This window comes from Larus michahellis, chromosome 1, assembly GCF_964199755.1.
Source record: "Larus michahellis chromosome 1, bLarMic1.1, whole genome shotgun sequence".
NCBI classification, from domain to species: Eukaryota; Metazoa; Chordata; class Aves; order Charadriiformes; family Laridae; genus Larus; species Larus michahellis.
Genome location: NC_133896.1, coordinates 214,493,383 through 214,506,724, shown reverse-complemented (window position 1 = coordinate 214,506,724; position 13,342 = coordinate 214,493,383). Strand labels below are relative to the sequence as shown.

Below are 13,342 nucleotides of genomic sequence, written 5' to 3'. Positions count from 1 at the left end.
ATTCTTGGCTGTGAGGGTGGTGAGGCACTGTACCACGTTGCCCAGAGAAGCTGTGGCTGCCCCATCCCTGGAGGGGTTCAAGGCCAGGTTGGACGGGGCTCTGAGCAACCTGGAATAGGTGAAGATGTCCCTGCCCATGGCAGGGGGGTTGGACTAGATGGCCTTTAAAGGTTCCTTCCAACCCACACCATTCCATGATTCTGTGATTCTATGCTCTGATGTCTTTTTGGACAGGCTTCTTCTGAGCTTGTGCAGCCCGTATAAGAGCTGGGCTCGTGCCCACGTGCTGAACTCCTGCACGCTTCAAATAGTTCCTGTCATTAGGAAGCAGAGCCGCTGTTAGCCCCATTCCTGCTGTGGCTCTCAAGTACAATTTGCTTGAAAAAAAATAATGTGGGATTTTTCTGCAAGGCTCATGGCTGTGTGGGGAGGGGGTTGCCCCACCTGGAGGTGCCAGGGGCAGCCTGGACTGGCCACTCCACTCCTGGCTCTGCCAGTGATGTCAGGACAGCTCGGTCACCTCTCCGTGACATCCCGGCTTTGCCAAAATCAACAGGAATTTTGTCCCGGACTTCACCAGAGCCAAAATGTTGCCCTTTGCATCCGTCTGGAGCTTTCTGTGAGCTGTGACAGTCCCTCTTGCCAGGCACCTGTTTCACGGCCACCACCTTTGTCCTCCCCTCCCCTTCCTGCTATTAAGCCCTGACTTGCCGGAGCTCCAAAGCTCCCCGAGGGAGGTTCTCCTGCCAAGAAAATGGGCTCAATCCAAGGAATTTGTGAGGATTCAAGTGACTCTGCTAACGTTTATGGCACCCAAAGGACAAGGTACAACAGGACAGCAAATTGCCCTATCGTGAAGAAAAAAAAATACCCTTAAAAAATACTGAAAGCCCAATGGAAGGATAAAACGCAGGGCATCCATGGCTCCCGGCCACACAAATTTCCTCCCTGCTTCAAAAGCAGGATATTGACAGTAAATACCCCAGTGACGCGACCGCGCTCATCTCTGTCGTCTTATTTACGAGGATCCTAGACCTATTATACACAACTGGCCTCATCTTACGCATGCAGCGCCGCGGCAAGCCAAAAAGGAAGAGCGTTTGGCTTTGATCTCCAGCAAAAAGTTGAGGCTTAATCATAAAAAAAAGGAAATCACTCGATACACACACAATGTTGGTGCAAAATACGAGTGTCCGCTGCCAAGGGCAGAGAGCCGGAGTGGCCGGGTGAAGCTGGTGGTCGAGGCGAGGATCCCACCCAACGCAGACTGGGTGCTGCTCCGTGCGCTCAAAAACCCAGTGAGGTTTATGGTGGGTTTTTTCCCCATTTTTTTTTTCCTCCGGGCTGTATTAATTTTATAGCGCTTGCTCTTTTCCAGTGAGAAAATCGAGTAAACAAAGGGAAGCGCCTTCCCTTCCTCGCAAATACCCGCACACAAGTTAACGCCAACAGCTCGATTACCTGCGGCGACAGAGGGGAGATTAACAGCGAGGCCTATTTTTGATAAAGCCGAGAGTTTATTAACACCGTCGATGGCTCTATAAAATCCAAATGTACTTTCACACGCTTAATCCGGTCGATAAGCTGGAAGGACAGCGGGTTGGGAACCGTTTGCTCGGGTTTTAATCGTTGACTCATCAGCGGCCCTGGCCAGATGTGCGTATTTTCTACATTTGCAATAAAAAGTTGAGGTAGGAAGGTTTTATGGCTTTGGGAGTCACGGGGTGACTAACTGCAGCGCTCGTCAGCGCGTTGGCAGTGCAATGACTTTATTTACCCTCTGCGACCTTGAGGGGCCACCCCAGAATCCCAATTTTACCCCGTTTTGAGCACTTCCGCCCAGCCCACCCTGCCCCAGCCCCACTGGGACGCCCTGCCCCCGTGCCCCGTCACTGCCCCCTGCCCGTGCCCCACCTGCCACGGCTGCGCTGTCCCCCCCTTGCTCCCCCCCGACCCCTGGTGACCTGTGCCTCATGCCCTATGGTGACGGGGACCTTCTCTCTGCTCCCTGTGCCCCTCCTGCAGCCCTGGGCCCCACCAGCCACCCCCAGCCCCTCACCTTGTCCCCTGCCTTACCCCCCTCCGCAGGCCTTGTCCCCTACCCCTAACCACTGTCCCTGGGCACCATCCTGGGGGTCTGTCCCCAGCCTCCTATCCCCTGTCCCCAGTCTCCTATCCCCATCCCCTGCCTTCTCTCCCCCATCGCAGGCCCCATTCCCGGTATCATGTCTCGGGCCACGTCCCATGTCCCCAGGCCCTGTCCTCCGTGCCCCAGCCCCAAACCACCATCCTCCATCCCCCTGTCCCCTCTCCTCTGTCCTCCATCTGTCCCCATCCCCCTGTCCCAATCCTCTGTCCCCATCCCCTGTGCCTGTCTCCTATCCTCCATCTCTGTCCCCTCTCCCCTGTCCCTATCCCCGCCTCCCTGTCCCATCTTCCATCCTCTGTTCCATCCCTGTCCCCCCATCCCTGTCCCCTATCCTACATCTTGGTCCCCCCTCCCTTGTCCCCTCTCCTCCATCCCCCTCCCCTGTCCTCTATCCTCTGTCCCTATCCCTCGTTCCTGTCCCCTCTCCCCCCATCCGTCCCTTCTCCCCTATCCCCATCCTGTGCCTGTCCTCTATTCTCCATCTCTGTCCCCTGTCTCCAATCCTTCATCTCTGTCCCTTGTCCCCTCTCCCCTGTCCCCATCCCCTGTGCCTGTCCCGTATCCTCCATCTTTGTCCCCTCTCCCCGTCCCCTATCCCCCCATCCCTTTCCCCTGTCCTCCATCCTCTGTCCCCATCCCCTCCCCCCCGACTCCGTCCCCTCTCCTCATCCTCTGTGCCTGTCCTCTATTCTCCATCTCTGTCCCCTGTCCCCATCCCCTGAGCCTGTCCTCTCTTCCTCCACTCCGTCCCCTGTCCCCTTCCCGCCTGTCCCCAACTTCCCCCACGTGTTCCCCCATCCTCCCTCTCTGTGCCTGTCCCCGCTCCCCCCACCCCCATCCCACATCCTCCATCTTTGTCTCCTCCCCTGTCCCCTCTACCTCCATCCCTGTCCCCCGTCCTCTGTCCCCGTGCCTGTCCCCTCTTCCCTCTGCTCCATCTCTGTCCCCTGTCCCTATTCCCCGTGCCTGTCCCCTCTCCCTCCACCCCTCTCCCCATCCCCCCATCCCCTATCATAGAATCATAGAATCACTGAGGTTGGAAGGGACCTTTAAGATCATCAAGTCCAACCTTTAGCCTACCCTGACAAAAGCCACTTCTAAACCATGTCCCTCAGTGCCCCATCTACCCTTTTTTTAAACACCTCCGGGGATGGGGAATCCACCACCTCCCTGGGCAGCCTATTCCAATGTTTAATAACCCTTTCAGTGAAAAAATGTTTCCTAATATCCAATCTAAACCTCCCCTGACATAACTTGAACCCGTTTCCTCTCGTCCTATCACTTGTCACCAGGGAGAAGAGGTCAGCCCCCATCTCTCTACAACCTCCTTTCAGGGAGTTGCAGAGAGCGAGAAGGTCTCCCCCCAGCCTCCTCTTCTCCAGGCTAAACAACCCCAGCTCCCTCAGTCGTTCTTCATAAGGTTTGTCCTCCAGACCCCTCACCAGCTTTGTAGCCCTTCTCTGGACACTCTCCAACACCTCAATGTCCCTCTTGTAGCGAGGGGCCCAAAACTGAACGCAGTACTCGAGGTGGGGCCTCACCAGTGCCCAGTACAGGGGGATGATCACTTCCCTAGACCGGCTCACCACACTGTTCCTGATACAGGCCAGGATGCTGTTGGCCTTCTTGGCCACCTGGGCACACTGCTGGCTCCTATTCAGCCGGCTGTCAACCAACACCCCCAGGTCCTTTTCTGCCGGGCTGCTTTCGAGCCACTCTGCCCCAATCCTGTAGCGCTGCATGGGGTTGTGAACCAAGTGCAGGATGCCGCACTTGGCCTTGTTGAACCTCATACCATTGGTCTCAGCCTATCGGTCCAGCCTGTCCAGATCCCTCTGCAGAGCCTTTGTCCCCTCGCCCCCCAACCACCATCCCTGTCCCCATCTCCTGTGCCTGTCCCCCAACCCCCCTCCTCCCCGTTTCCCCGTCCCCATTCTCTACCCCCGTGGCTGTCCCCTCTCCCGTGTCCCCTCTCCCCTCCCGCCGCCGTCCCCTGGCCCCGTGTCTGTCCCCATAACGCCGTTCCCCCGTCCCCCGGTGCGCCCGCCAGCGCCCCCCCCGGCCTCCGCCCGCCTGTCCCGGCGCCTCCCGCCGGCTGCCGCGACCTGCCCGCTCCGCTCCGCTCCTGCCGGAGGGAGCCGGGAGCCGCCGCCATGTCGCAGGCCCCGGTGCGGGTTCTGCGGCTGGGGCTGCGGCCCTACGCCGAGGCGCTGCGGGTGCAGGAGCGCTGCATGGGGGCGGCGCGGGCGGCGCGGGGCTGCGGCCCCGACCCCGTCCCCGGGCTCCCCGGGGAGAGCGTGGTGCTGAGCGAGCCCTCGGGGCCCGTCTACGCCTGGGGCCTGCGGGGCGCCCCGGAGGCGGAGGTGGCGGCGCGGCTGCGGGCGCGGGGCGCGGGGCTGGCGGCGGCGCGGCGCGGCGGGCGGATCACCTTCCACGGGCCCGGGCAGCTCCTGGCCTTCCCGGTGCTCGACCTGCGGCGGCGGCGGCTGCCGCTGCGCGGGTACGTGGCGGCGCTGGAGGGGCTGGTGCTGCGGCTCTGCCGCCGCCTGGGCCTGGCCGCCGCCCGCGCCCTCCCGCCGCCCTTCACCGGCGTCTGGATGGGCGACAGCAAGATCTGCGCCATCGGTGAGCGCCGGCGGGGGCACCGCGGGGGGGCGCGTGTGTGTGTTTCCCGGGAGAGGCGGGGGCTGCGCCGGCGGTAGGCACGCACCGAGGGGTGTATGCACCGGGGGGAGTGCACCGCGGGGTGCGGGGGGCGGTGCTGCACCGGGGGTAGACAAGCACCCGAGGGGAGGCGGCACGGGGGGACGTATGTACCGGGGGAGAGTGCACGGGGTGGGGGGAGACGCACCGGGGGGAGACACGCACCGAGGGGAGGGTACGAGGGGGTGTGTACCGGGGGAGGGGGATGCACCCGAAGGGCTGTGAAACAGGGGGGTGCACTGTGGGGGGGGCACACGGACCTGGGGGAGACATACACACCGGCGGAGTGCACCGGGGGGTGGGATGGAGGTTTACCGGCGGGGGGGTGTGCCCCAGGGGGAGACATGCACCCAAGGGGTGCATCGGGGGGAGTGCACCGAGGGGGGAGCATGCACCGGGATGGAGACCTGCACCCAGGGAGGATGCACCGGAGGAGACGTGCACCCGGGGGAGTGGGTGCACCGGGGGGGGCTTGCACCGGGCATATGTGCACCCGGGGGTGTGAACCGGTGGGGTGAGAATGCGCCGGGTGTAGAGATGCACCCGGGGGGTGTGTGCACCGTGGGGATGTGCACTGGGGGAGGGGGAAACATGCACCGGCGGGAGCCATACACCCAGGTGTGTGTGTGTGTGTGCATCAGGGGGTGTGCATTGGAGGGGGAGGGGGGGGACGGGGCATGCAGCAGCAAGGTTATGCACAGGGGGGCATGTACGGGTGGGGTATTATATAGGAGAGTATGCAGCGAGGAGGGGGGGCGCAGCGCAATTTTGGGGCCCTGCAGTGCAACCAGGGCCTTGCACCCAGAACCAGGGCCCTGCATTTTGTACCCCCCGACCGAGGCCCTTGCGCTCAGGACTGGGTGCCTGCTCCCTTGTCCCCAGCCTTGCCCCCCTTCTGCCCCCTTGTCCCCAGTCTTGTCCCCTCCTCCTGCCCCCTTGTCCCAAGCCTTGCCCCATTCTCCTGCTTCCTTGCCCCAGACTTATTCTGTTCGCCCTCCCCTTTGTCCTCAGCCTTGCCCCGCTCGCCTTCCCCCTTGTCCCCAGCCTTGCCCCCTCCTGCCCCCTTGTCCCCAGCCTTGCCCTGTTCTCCCACCCCCTTGTCCCCAGCCTTGTCCCCTTCCCTTGTCCCCCTCCCCGGGCCCCATGCTGTTCCCCTGCCAGCCAGGCAGGCCCTGCACCCCTTCCTGGAGCCCTGCATCCTGAGTCGGGTCCTGCAGCCCAGACCCCCCCTTTGCACCGCATTCCCGTGTCCAAGCCCACTTGGAACTCCAGCGGTGGGAGGTGCTGGGGGATACCGGGCCGGGGTGGAGGGCGCTGGACACGCTGCACCCGCTCTGCCCCAAATTTGGGGAGTCCGCCTATGGGTTAGGGGTTTTCCCTGGCAGAAGTGGGGAGCATGGCATGTGTGTGGGGGGCCTGAGCAACACAGTCACTAAATAGCTCACGCTGGGGCATCCCTCGGTGCTGACGGGTGGGTGCTTTGCCCCCCCGCAGGGGTGCACTGCGGGAACCACATCACCTCCCATGGGCTGGCGCTGAACTGCTGCACCGACCTCACCTGGTTCGACCACATCGTCCCCTGCGGGCTGGAGGGAAAAGGCGTCACCTCGCTGAGCCGCGAGCTGGGGCGGCACGTCACCGTTGACCACGTCCTCGAACCCTTCCTCGACGCCTTCCAGGAGGTGTTCGACTGCACCTTGGTCTTTTCAGAAGACCCCGGGGACTAGGAGAGCTGCGACACCTTGGCTGGGTGTTTTGGCAAACCCTCGGCACGGCCGACGAATGGCGCAGCAGCCGCCTCCGGCTTCATTGCAAGCCAAGAGCTCTCGTGCCTTTGCCTATGGATTGTGCATGAATGGTGGCACAGAGGTTTGCGCTGTTGCTTAAACATCCACATTTCCATCGGGGCTCCTCTCCCCAGCGCCACGGGTCTCCATCCCTCAGCACAGACCTCCGAGGGTACCACATCCCCGTTGCTCGCTGGGGAAATGCCCAAACAGGCACTTCTGTGGGGTTTTTCTGCCTCTCTCCCTCAAAAAATCCAAAATTCAGGTGAACACTCGCACAGCCTTTGGACAAGAGCAAGAAGGACCGGTAGGTTGAGCATCCTTCCCTTGTTGCTGCATAAAAAGAGGCAGATTTTGTATAAAGAGAGTTGCTGTGAACTTTGGCTGCTGATCCTTTGCTCATTTATTTACCCAAAGACTTTATGAGTAACGACTTTTTTCTTGCCCTGTGCCTGAAGAAATCCTCGCATGGCTGAGATCCTCGCTGTGGTGTCAGGGCAGGTGGAAAAATCGCTGATAAGAAGCTGTAAATGGTGGTTAAAAGGCCACTGGAACAATGCTGATGCGGTGGGAAGGCAGGAGGAGGGGAAGGAGTTGGGGTGTCCGAGGAGAGGAGCCGCGGCCATCCCGGACCCCATGGGACCACACAGTGTGGGATGGAGCGTCCCAGCTGGGCAATGGGGACCAGTTCCTGCTGGGTCTGTGGTGCTGCCGTGGTCCATGCAGGTGACATCAGGTCCTCCAAAATCGCTGCTCCGGCTGCAGCATCCACAGAGGGCTTACAGCAGCCATCCTGGGCGAAGGGACACGGCCACCCTGGGGTCCCGGTGGCACTGGGATCCGTGCCTGTCAATGCAAACCTATGGGTAGACACATATAAACTGATTTTAATCGAAAAGTTTCTTAAGGGGTAAGAAGCCAACCTGAGACTGAGCTCCCCGAAGCTGCCTGCTCCCCCTCGGGGATGCTCGTGGCTCTCCCAGTGCGTGGGCAGGAGGGGCAGCGCCCAGTCTGGGCTCCCCGAAACCTCCCCCTGTTGGTGTGTGGCACAGCCACGGCCACTTCTGAGTCACCCCCATTGCTGGCAGACCCAGTGCCTGTGCTGGAGGCACTGATTGCGGGCGGGTGGAAGCAGCTCCGCAGCCACACAGGTGCTTCGGGCTCAGGAGAAGTGGAAAATGGCAAATAAAGTCCCCGCGCCCTGCTCGGAGCAGGACCTGACCCCCACCCGCAGCCCCTCACTGCTGCTCTAGGCCTTCTTTCTGCCCCACAAGCTTTGGGGTACCCCTGCTGTGCAGTGCTGGTGGGTCATAGAATCATGGAGTTCATAGAATTATAGAATCATGGAATCATTTAGATTGGAAGGGACCTTTAAGATCATCGAGTCCCCACGGGCCCCACAGCCCCCAGGGGTTTTGTGTGGGCAAAGCTGGGAGCAATGGGGCTGGAGGAGCCCCGGGAGGCAGTAATGGGGAGGAAAATCCCATTTCACGGAGCTGGCTCAGCTCTGGGAGGGGATGGTGAGCGGGGACAAAAGTGCCCTGGGCAGGCTCAGTGCCCAGTGTGAGGGCTTGGGGACAGCAGGGACGGACGGACGGAGGAGGGACAGGAAAGCGTGACCGGCAGCGTGTGCTGGGAGGGAAACGCAGGGTCCTGCTCTCCCGGCCCTGTAAAGCCTCCTGTATCCGGCCGGGGCGAGGGGGCCACGTTTGGGACCCACAGGGTTGAGGACAGGCTGGTGGCCCGTGTCAGGGCTGGGTGGCTTTGGCAGGTGGCTCTGCCCCTGGAAGGGGAGGAGGCTGGGCGGCACTCCCAGCCCGGCCGGCATCCCTCGCTGCCGCCCCGCGATGCTCCAGTCCTGGCTCAGCCTGGCAGCAGCGCAGGCAGGGAGGGCACCCTGGGTGAGTGCGAACCCCCCTTCCCACCCCTCCGGCCCCCCTGTCCCCTACAATCCCCCTAACATGGGGTCCCCCCCATGCCACACCCCATCTGTGGGTCCCTTCTTGGGATAAACCCAGATCTTGCCCTAAATCTCCCAAATTTGTCCGCCTCCTGCTTCAAAGTTGTCTCTAAGTCGGGCAGACAGCCAGGTCTGAGCCCATCCCTGTGGGCTCGTGGCTGTGCAGCCCCTTCCTCCTCCTCCCTGCTGGGATCTTGTCCTGGGAGATGCACCCTGGGTTTGAGGGGGACCCTTTTTTTTTGGGGGGGGGGGGGCAGCCACCTGTGCATGGGGCAGAGCTCCTGTTGCTGCAGGAACAGGGTGCTCAGGAGTGTGTGTGTGTGGGGGGCTTTACCCTGGGGAATGATGGTGGTTTGTGGGGATGGTGTGTCCCAAAGGATGGCACACGTGGGGGACCGTGTCCCTGTGTCGCTTCCCGTCCGTGCCTGCCCTGAGGCCCCGGCAGGGTGCGAAGGTGCACGAGGACACAGAAGGGCACATGGGGGTCCAGGGTGGGCTGGCAGAGGGGCACTGCATCCTGGGGGAGGTCACAGTGGGTCTGGGACCCATGGGGAGGGAAATCCCCGAGGGGATTAGGGCAGCGACCCCTCGGGATGGGTCCACGGGGGCATCTGGGGAGCTGTGTCCCCCCTGCTAGGGTGGTCAGGGCTCCTGGCCCCAGGTAAAAAAGGGGGTCCCTGCTCACCCCAGGGGACCTGGCCCAGAGCGAGTAGGGTTGATGCACAGCAGGATCAGTCCTGCCTGGGGCTGTTATTTAGGATGGGGGACCCCAGACAGCCTCCCCGGGTTCCCTTGGGTGCCAGCTCCGCACCCTGCAACAGTGCAGGACACGGGTAGTGCCCACCAACCCCACCGCGTCCCTGGGGGGAGCAGGCTTTGAACTCAGCCATCCCAGCCCCCAGGGACAGCTGTGTCCCCCCATTGTCCCCAGCCCCGGGGAGGAGAGTGGGACAGGCAGCTGCCCCGAAGCTCCGGGGACTTTATTCCGTACTTGGAGGGAGTGAAATTTGGGGAGGGGGTTGCCGTGAATGCAAAGGGCTTGGATGCCCCCACTTCTGCCTTTGCTGTGTGGCAGAGCTGGTGCTTCAAAGACCGTTTTGGGGTCATCGTTGGGTCTGGCAGGACATCCCTGGCATCATCCCAGGGGGACCACTGCCACAAGGGCAGCCCTGGCTGACCCTCCCTGTCCTTCCCCTCAGGCTGGGCGAGGACATGGAGGAGGACAACCGGACGGAGACCTGGCACCAAAGCCTCCAGGCGGTGCTTAATGCCTTGAACCAGACGCTGCACGGGGTCATCCTCTGCCCCGCCGACCGCCCTGCCGCCACCAGTGCTGCCACCCGCAATGCCAGCACCCGCGCCAGCCGTGCTGGCCGCAACGACAACGCCTACATGTACATCCTCTTCGTCATGACCCTCTTTGCCGCTACAGTGGGGAGCCTCATCCTGGGCTACACCCGCTCCCGCAAAGTGGACAAGCGAAGCGACCCCTACCATGTCTACATCAAGAACAGAGTCTCCATGATCTGAGCCTGGCCCCCTACGCCTTGTCCCTTGGGAGCCGGTGGGTTTGGGGGTCACGTCGCTGCTGTGCATCCCGCTCCTTGCGGGATGAGGCAGCGCTGACGGCCAGCCCGGCCCCAAAGCTGCTGGGAACCCCCCTCGGTGCCCCCATGGAGGTGCTCAGCCCCAGTGTGAGCAGCGTGGGGATGTCCTGGCTGGGCCACGGCTCCTGTCTGGCAGGAGGTGGCAGGGTGCGACCCATGGGCAGGTCCCGGTCCCGCAGACCCACCTTGGCTGAGCCCCGGCGGGACGGGGATGACAGAGGCAGCTCCTCTCCCACCGTGGCCTGAAGAGGCTGGCAGGGGTCTTCAGGAAGAAAAACTGACCGTTTCCCCAGACAGATCAGGCAGCGTTGACCTCCGTGGGCTGCCAGCATCTTCGTGACATGGGCTAGTGAGCTTTTCTGGTGCTAAAACCCTGTAATTTTTGAGCCGGGCTGGGCCCCGCTTTTCTGGCGGGGAATTAAAAGAGGTGGCGGTTTCCAGTAGGGTCGTGTTTGCTTCTTCTCCGAGTAAAGTCTGCGCTGGGGGATATCCATGGGTGCCCTGCCCTGGCTGCCAGAGCCCAGGGGATGCTGTGAGGGCTAAACCTGCTCCCTGGACATCAAGGGCAACCCCGTGGTGGCATCGCAGCCCGCGTCCCAGAATACGAGATGCTTTCTCCCTGCTGCCGGCCGGGGAGCATCGCTAGAGCAGCGGCACAATGCTGCAAGCATGGCCCGAGCCTGGCCGGAGGCATCCGGCTCTGCGCGTCCTCGAAGGTCTCTCTGGGCTCCGGTCGGTGATGCCGAAGTTTTTCCTGCTTCCTTCCTGCTGTCGGCTGTAGCTTTGGCCTTTTGTACTGCAGGTCCCAAATGTGTTTTCCACGGGGCGAGGGCGCAGCGGCGGACGGGAAGGGGATGTTCTCAGGTCCTGCTGGGCTCCTTGGCTTCATCTCCGCTATTAAACTGGCCGCGTTTGGGACTGGTCTGTGGAGTGGCCAGTGTCCAGGACAGTAAACGTCCCCGTCCTTCAAAACAGGCTGTGGGGCAGTGCTGGTGACCCGGTCCCTCGCACGTCTTAACCTGTTAATAATGGCATAATTAATATCTTTAATTGCAGCTAGATTAGCTGACCCATAGGGGCCTTTCCACCTGCGTTCAAAGGTTAAACACGTCTGTGATGCCTGAGCCCAAACAGTGACGCCAAACCCTAATCCAAAAAATAATACTCGATGTGAGCGTTTTTAGGGTAGGGCTGGAAATCTTGGCACTGGCGGCACCAGGACGGCAGCAGCTTGGTGACCAATTCCTGATTTCCCATGCCCTTGGCTTGGGCACAAAACCCAGGACAGGGGATTTTGGGGAGCCCTTGGGGGTGCTTGCTCTGGGGCTGAGCCTGCTGTAGTTTCTGAGATGGGTGTGTGGTGCCAGCGGGGCTTTCCAAGGGTGCAGGGACAAATGCCACCAATGTGCCCCGGCGCCTGGCCCAAGCGGGAAGTAGCTCAAGAGGCTTTGCTGTGTTTGTTTTGCAGTTGCAGTGCTGGGAAAGGAAAATAAACCCTTTATCTGCAAATAAATCGGGGGAATCAGGCCAGGAGGGGACAGCCGAGACAGCAACCCTCTGTCAGGCTGGTTTGTGTAAACACACACCGCGCTGCAATTTTCTCCATCTCCCCGGTGTTTGTCCTCCTCTAAAACCAGCTCCTCTGGCGGGATGAGCCGCAGAGCAGCCGCTCGTGCCAGGGCCAGAATGGGGGTCCCCGTGATGGGACAGGTGCTAAACGGTGAGTGTGGTACCCCAAAACCCTGAGATGATGTGGTCTTCTTGCCTCTCCTGATGGCCGCTGGCCCTCCTGGGAGAGGGGGAGGCTGGCATGGATCTAGTGACCCCAGAGTCCTTTCTGCTGCTATGACCGGGGTGGGACAAGTCTGTTACAGGGTGGAACATCATAAATAAATTTAAAATGCTGCTTTCTCCTAATCCAGAAGACCCTAAGGGGGAAAAACACTCCTGCAAGACACAGCTCCTGTGGTGACAGTTATTCACACGATTTCCTGCCCATCGGCAGCTCCTCCTGTCTGTCCCCACCATTAAATTCTGACCAGAGCCTGCAGCAGGGCTGGGGGGTGCCCTGCGTGCCCCACTCTGGGGCCTCGGGCTAGAGGCCACCGGGCTGGGTGACAAGGTGCCAGTGCCACCTTGTGGCAGCTGCCTCAGAGTCCCTGTGCCACAGGCACCTGCTCCTTCCCCGGGGCACCCTGAGATCCCCGGGGCCAGAATAGATGGACTTGTCCCTAGGGAACCCATGGCTCCAGGCTGGCTGGTGTCCCCTTGGAACCCATGACTCCAGGCTGGCTGGTGTCCCCTTGGGACCCATGGTTCCAGGCTGGTTGGTGTCCCTATGGGACCCATAGCTCTGGGATGGCTGGTGTCCCTATGGGATCCATGACTCCAGGCTGGCTGGTGTCCCCACGGGACCCACAGCTCCAGGTTGGGTTGAAGAGCTCATCCTCAGCAGGGGGTTACAATGGGCTACTAAGGATGCTTGGAGGGGTATGAAAACAGGTTGTTATGGGGAGGACAGCTTTGGGGGCCTCCTGAAATGGGTTTGCTTCAGTTGATGGAGAAAGGATTTTGAGACTAATTAGATGCTCATCCCAGAGCTCAGAGATTCCTCATCAAAGCTGATGGGGCTCTGGCTTGGCTCCTTGTGCTGCAGGAACAGACGATTTCAGAATAACACTCATGCGGTTTGTGTAAATAACAAGGAAACACACTCAGGCACAGAGAGACGAGAGCTGGGGAAGTGGTAGCCTTGGCTGAATCCCTAAATTCAACCATGAAAATCATAGCTGACTACATTAGGATTTAAAGCAATGCAGCTAGTAAAAAAAAAGGGCTCATGGGAGGCCAGTTTATTTAAGATTTTTTTTTCTTGGCACGCAGCCATGAATCGCGGGTGAGATGATGTCTGTAGCATTTTGGTCCTTGGAAAAAGATATGGAAAAAGATATTGAAACATCATGTGCATGGGAAGTTCAGGCTGACCTTGGCTTAGTGAATCAATGGTAGGATTGTCGGAGCGATGGAAATTGCGGAGGCCTGTTCCTGGGACTGCTTTGATGCTGGGCATTTCGATAAGAAATGTGCAAGGTGAAACAGTGGCTATGCAGGGACTGATAGCGATGGTATCGCCGAG

At 60.7% G+C, this 13,342-nt stretch overlaps 2 protein-coding genes across 3 annotated transcripts; both read left to right on the top strand.

Annotated features, from left to right (window-relative positions):
• Positions 1-4,233: 4,233 nt before the first annotated feature.
• Positions 4,234-10,649, top strand: LIPT2 (lipoyl(octanoyl) transferase 2). 2 transcript variants are annotated; one of them, XR_012585186.1, is made up of 3 exons: positions 4,234-4,774; positions 6,347-6,946; positions 9,799-10,649. XR_012585186.1 is itself a non-coding variant. In XM_074572228.1 (2 exons), exons 1-2 carry the CDS (start codon positions 4,303-4,305, stop codon positions 6,577-6,579), a joined length of 705 nt encoding a protein of 234 aa, XP_074428329.1. In that variant the 5' UTR covers positions 4,234-4,302; the 3' UTR covers positions 6,580-7,017. The 2 variants fall into 2 exon arrangements, 1 of the variants encoding a protein (XP_074428329.1); XM_074572228.1 differs by lacking the exon at positions 9,799-10,649 and having other exon boundaries at positions 6,347-7,017.
• On the top strand, positions 7,160-10,649 carry KCNE3 (potassium voltage-gated channel subfamily E regulatory subunit 3). The gene is made up of 2 exons (XM_074572229.1): positions 7,160-7,549; positions 9,799-10,649. Exons 1-2 carry the CDS (start codon positions 7,296-7,298, stop codon positions 10,127-10,129), a joined length of 585 nt encoding a protein of 194 aa, XP_074428330.1. The 5' UTR covers positions 7,160-7,295; the 3' UTR covers positions 10,130-10,649.
• Positions 10,650-13,342: the final 2,693 nt, after the last annotated feature.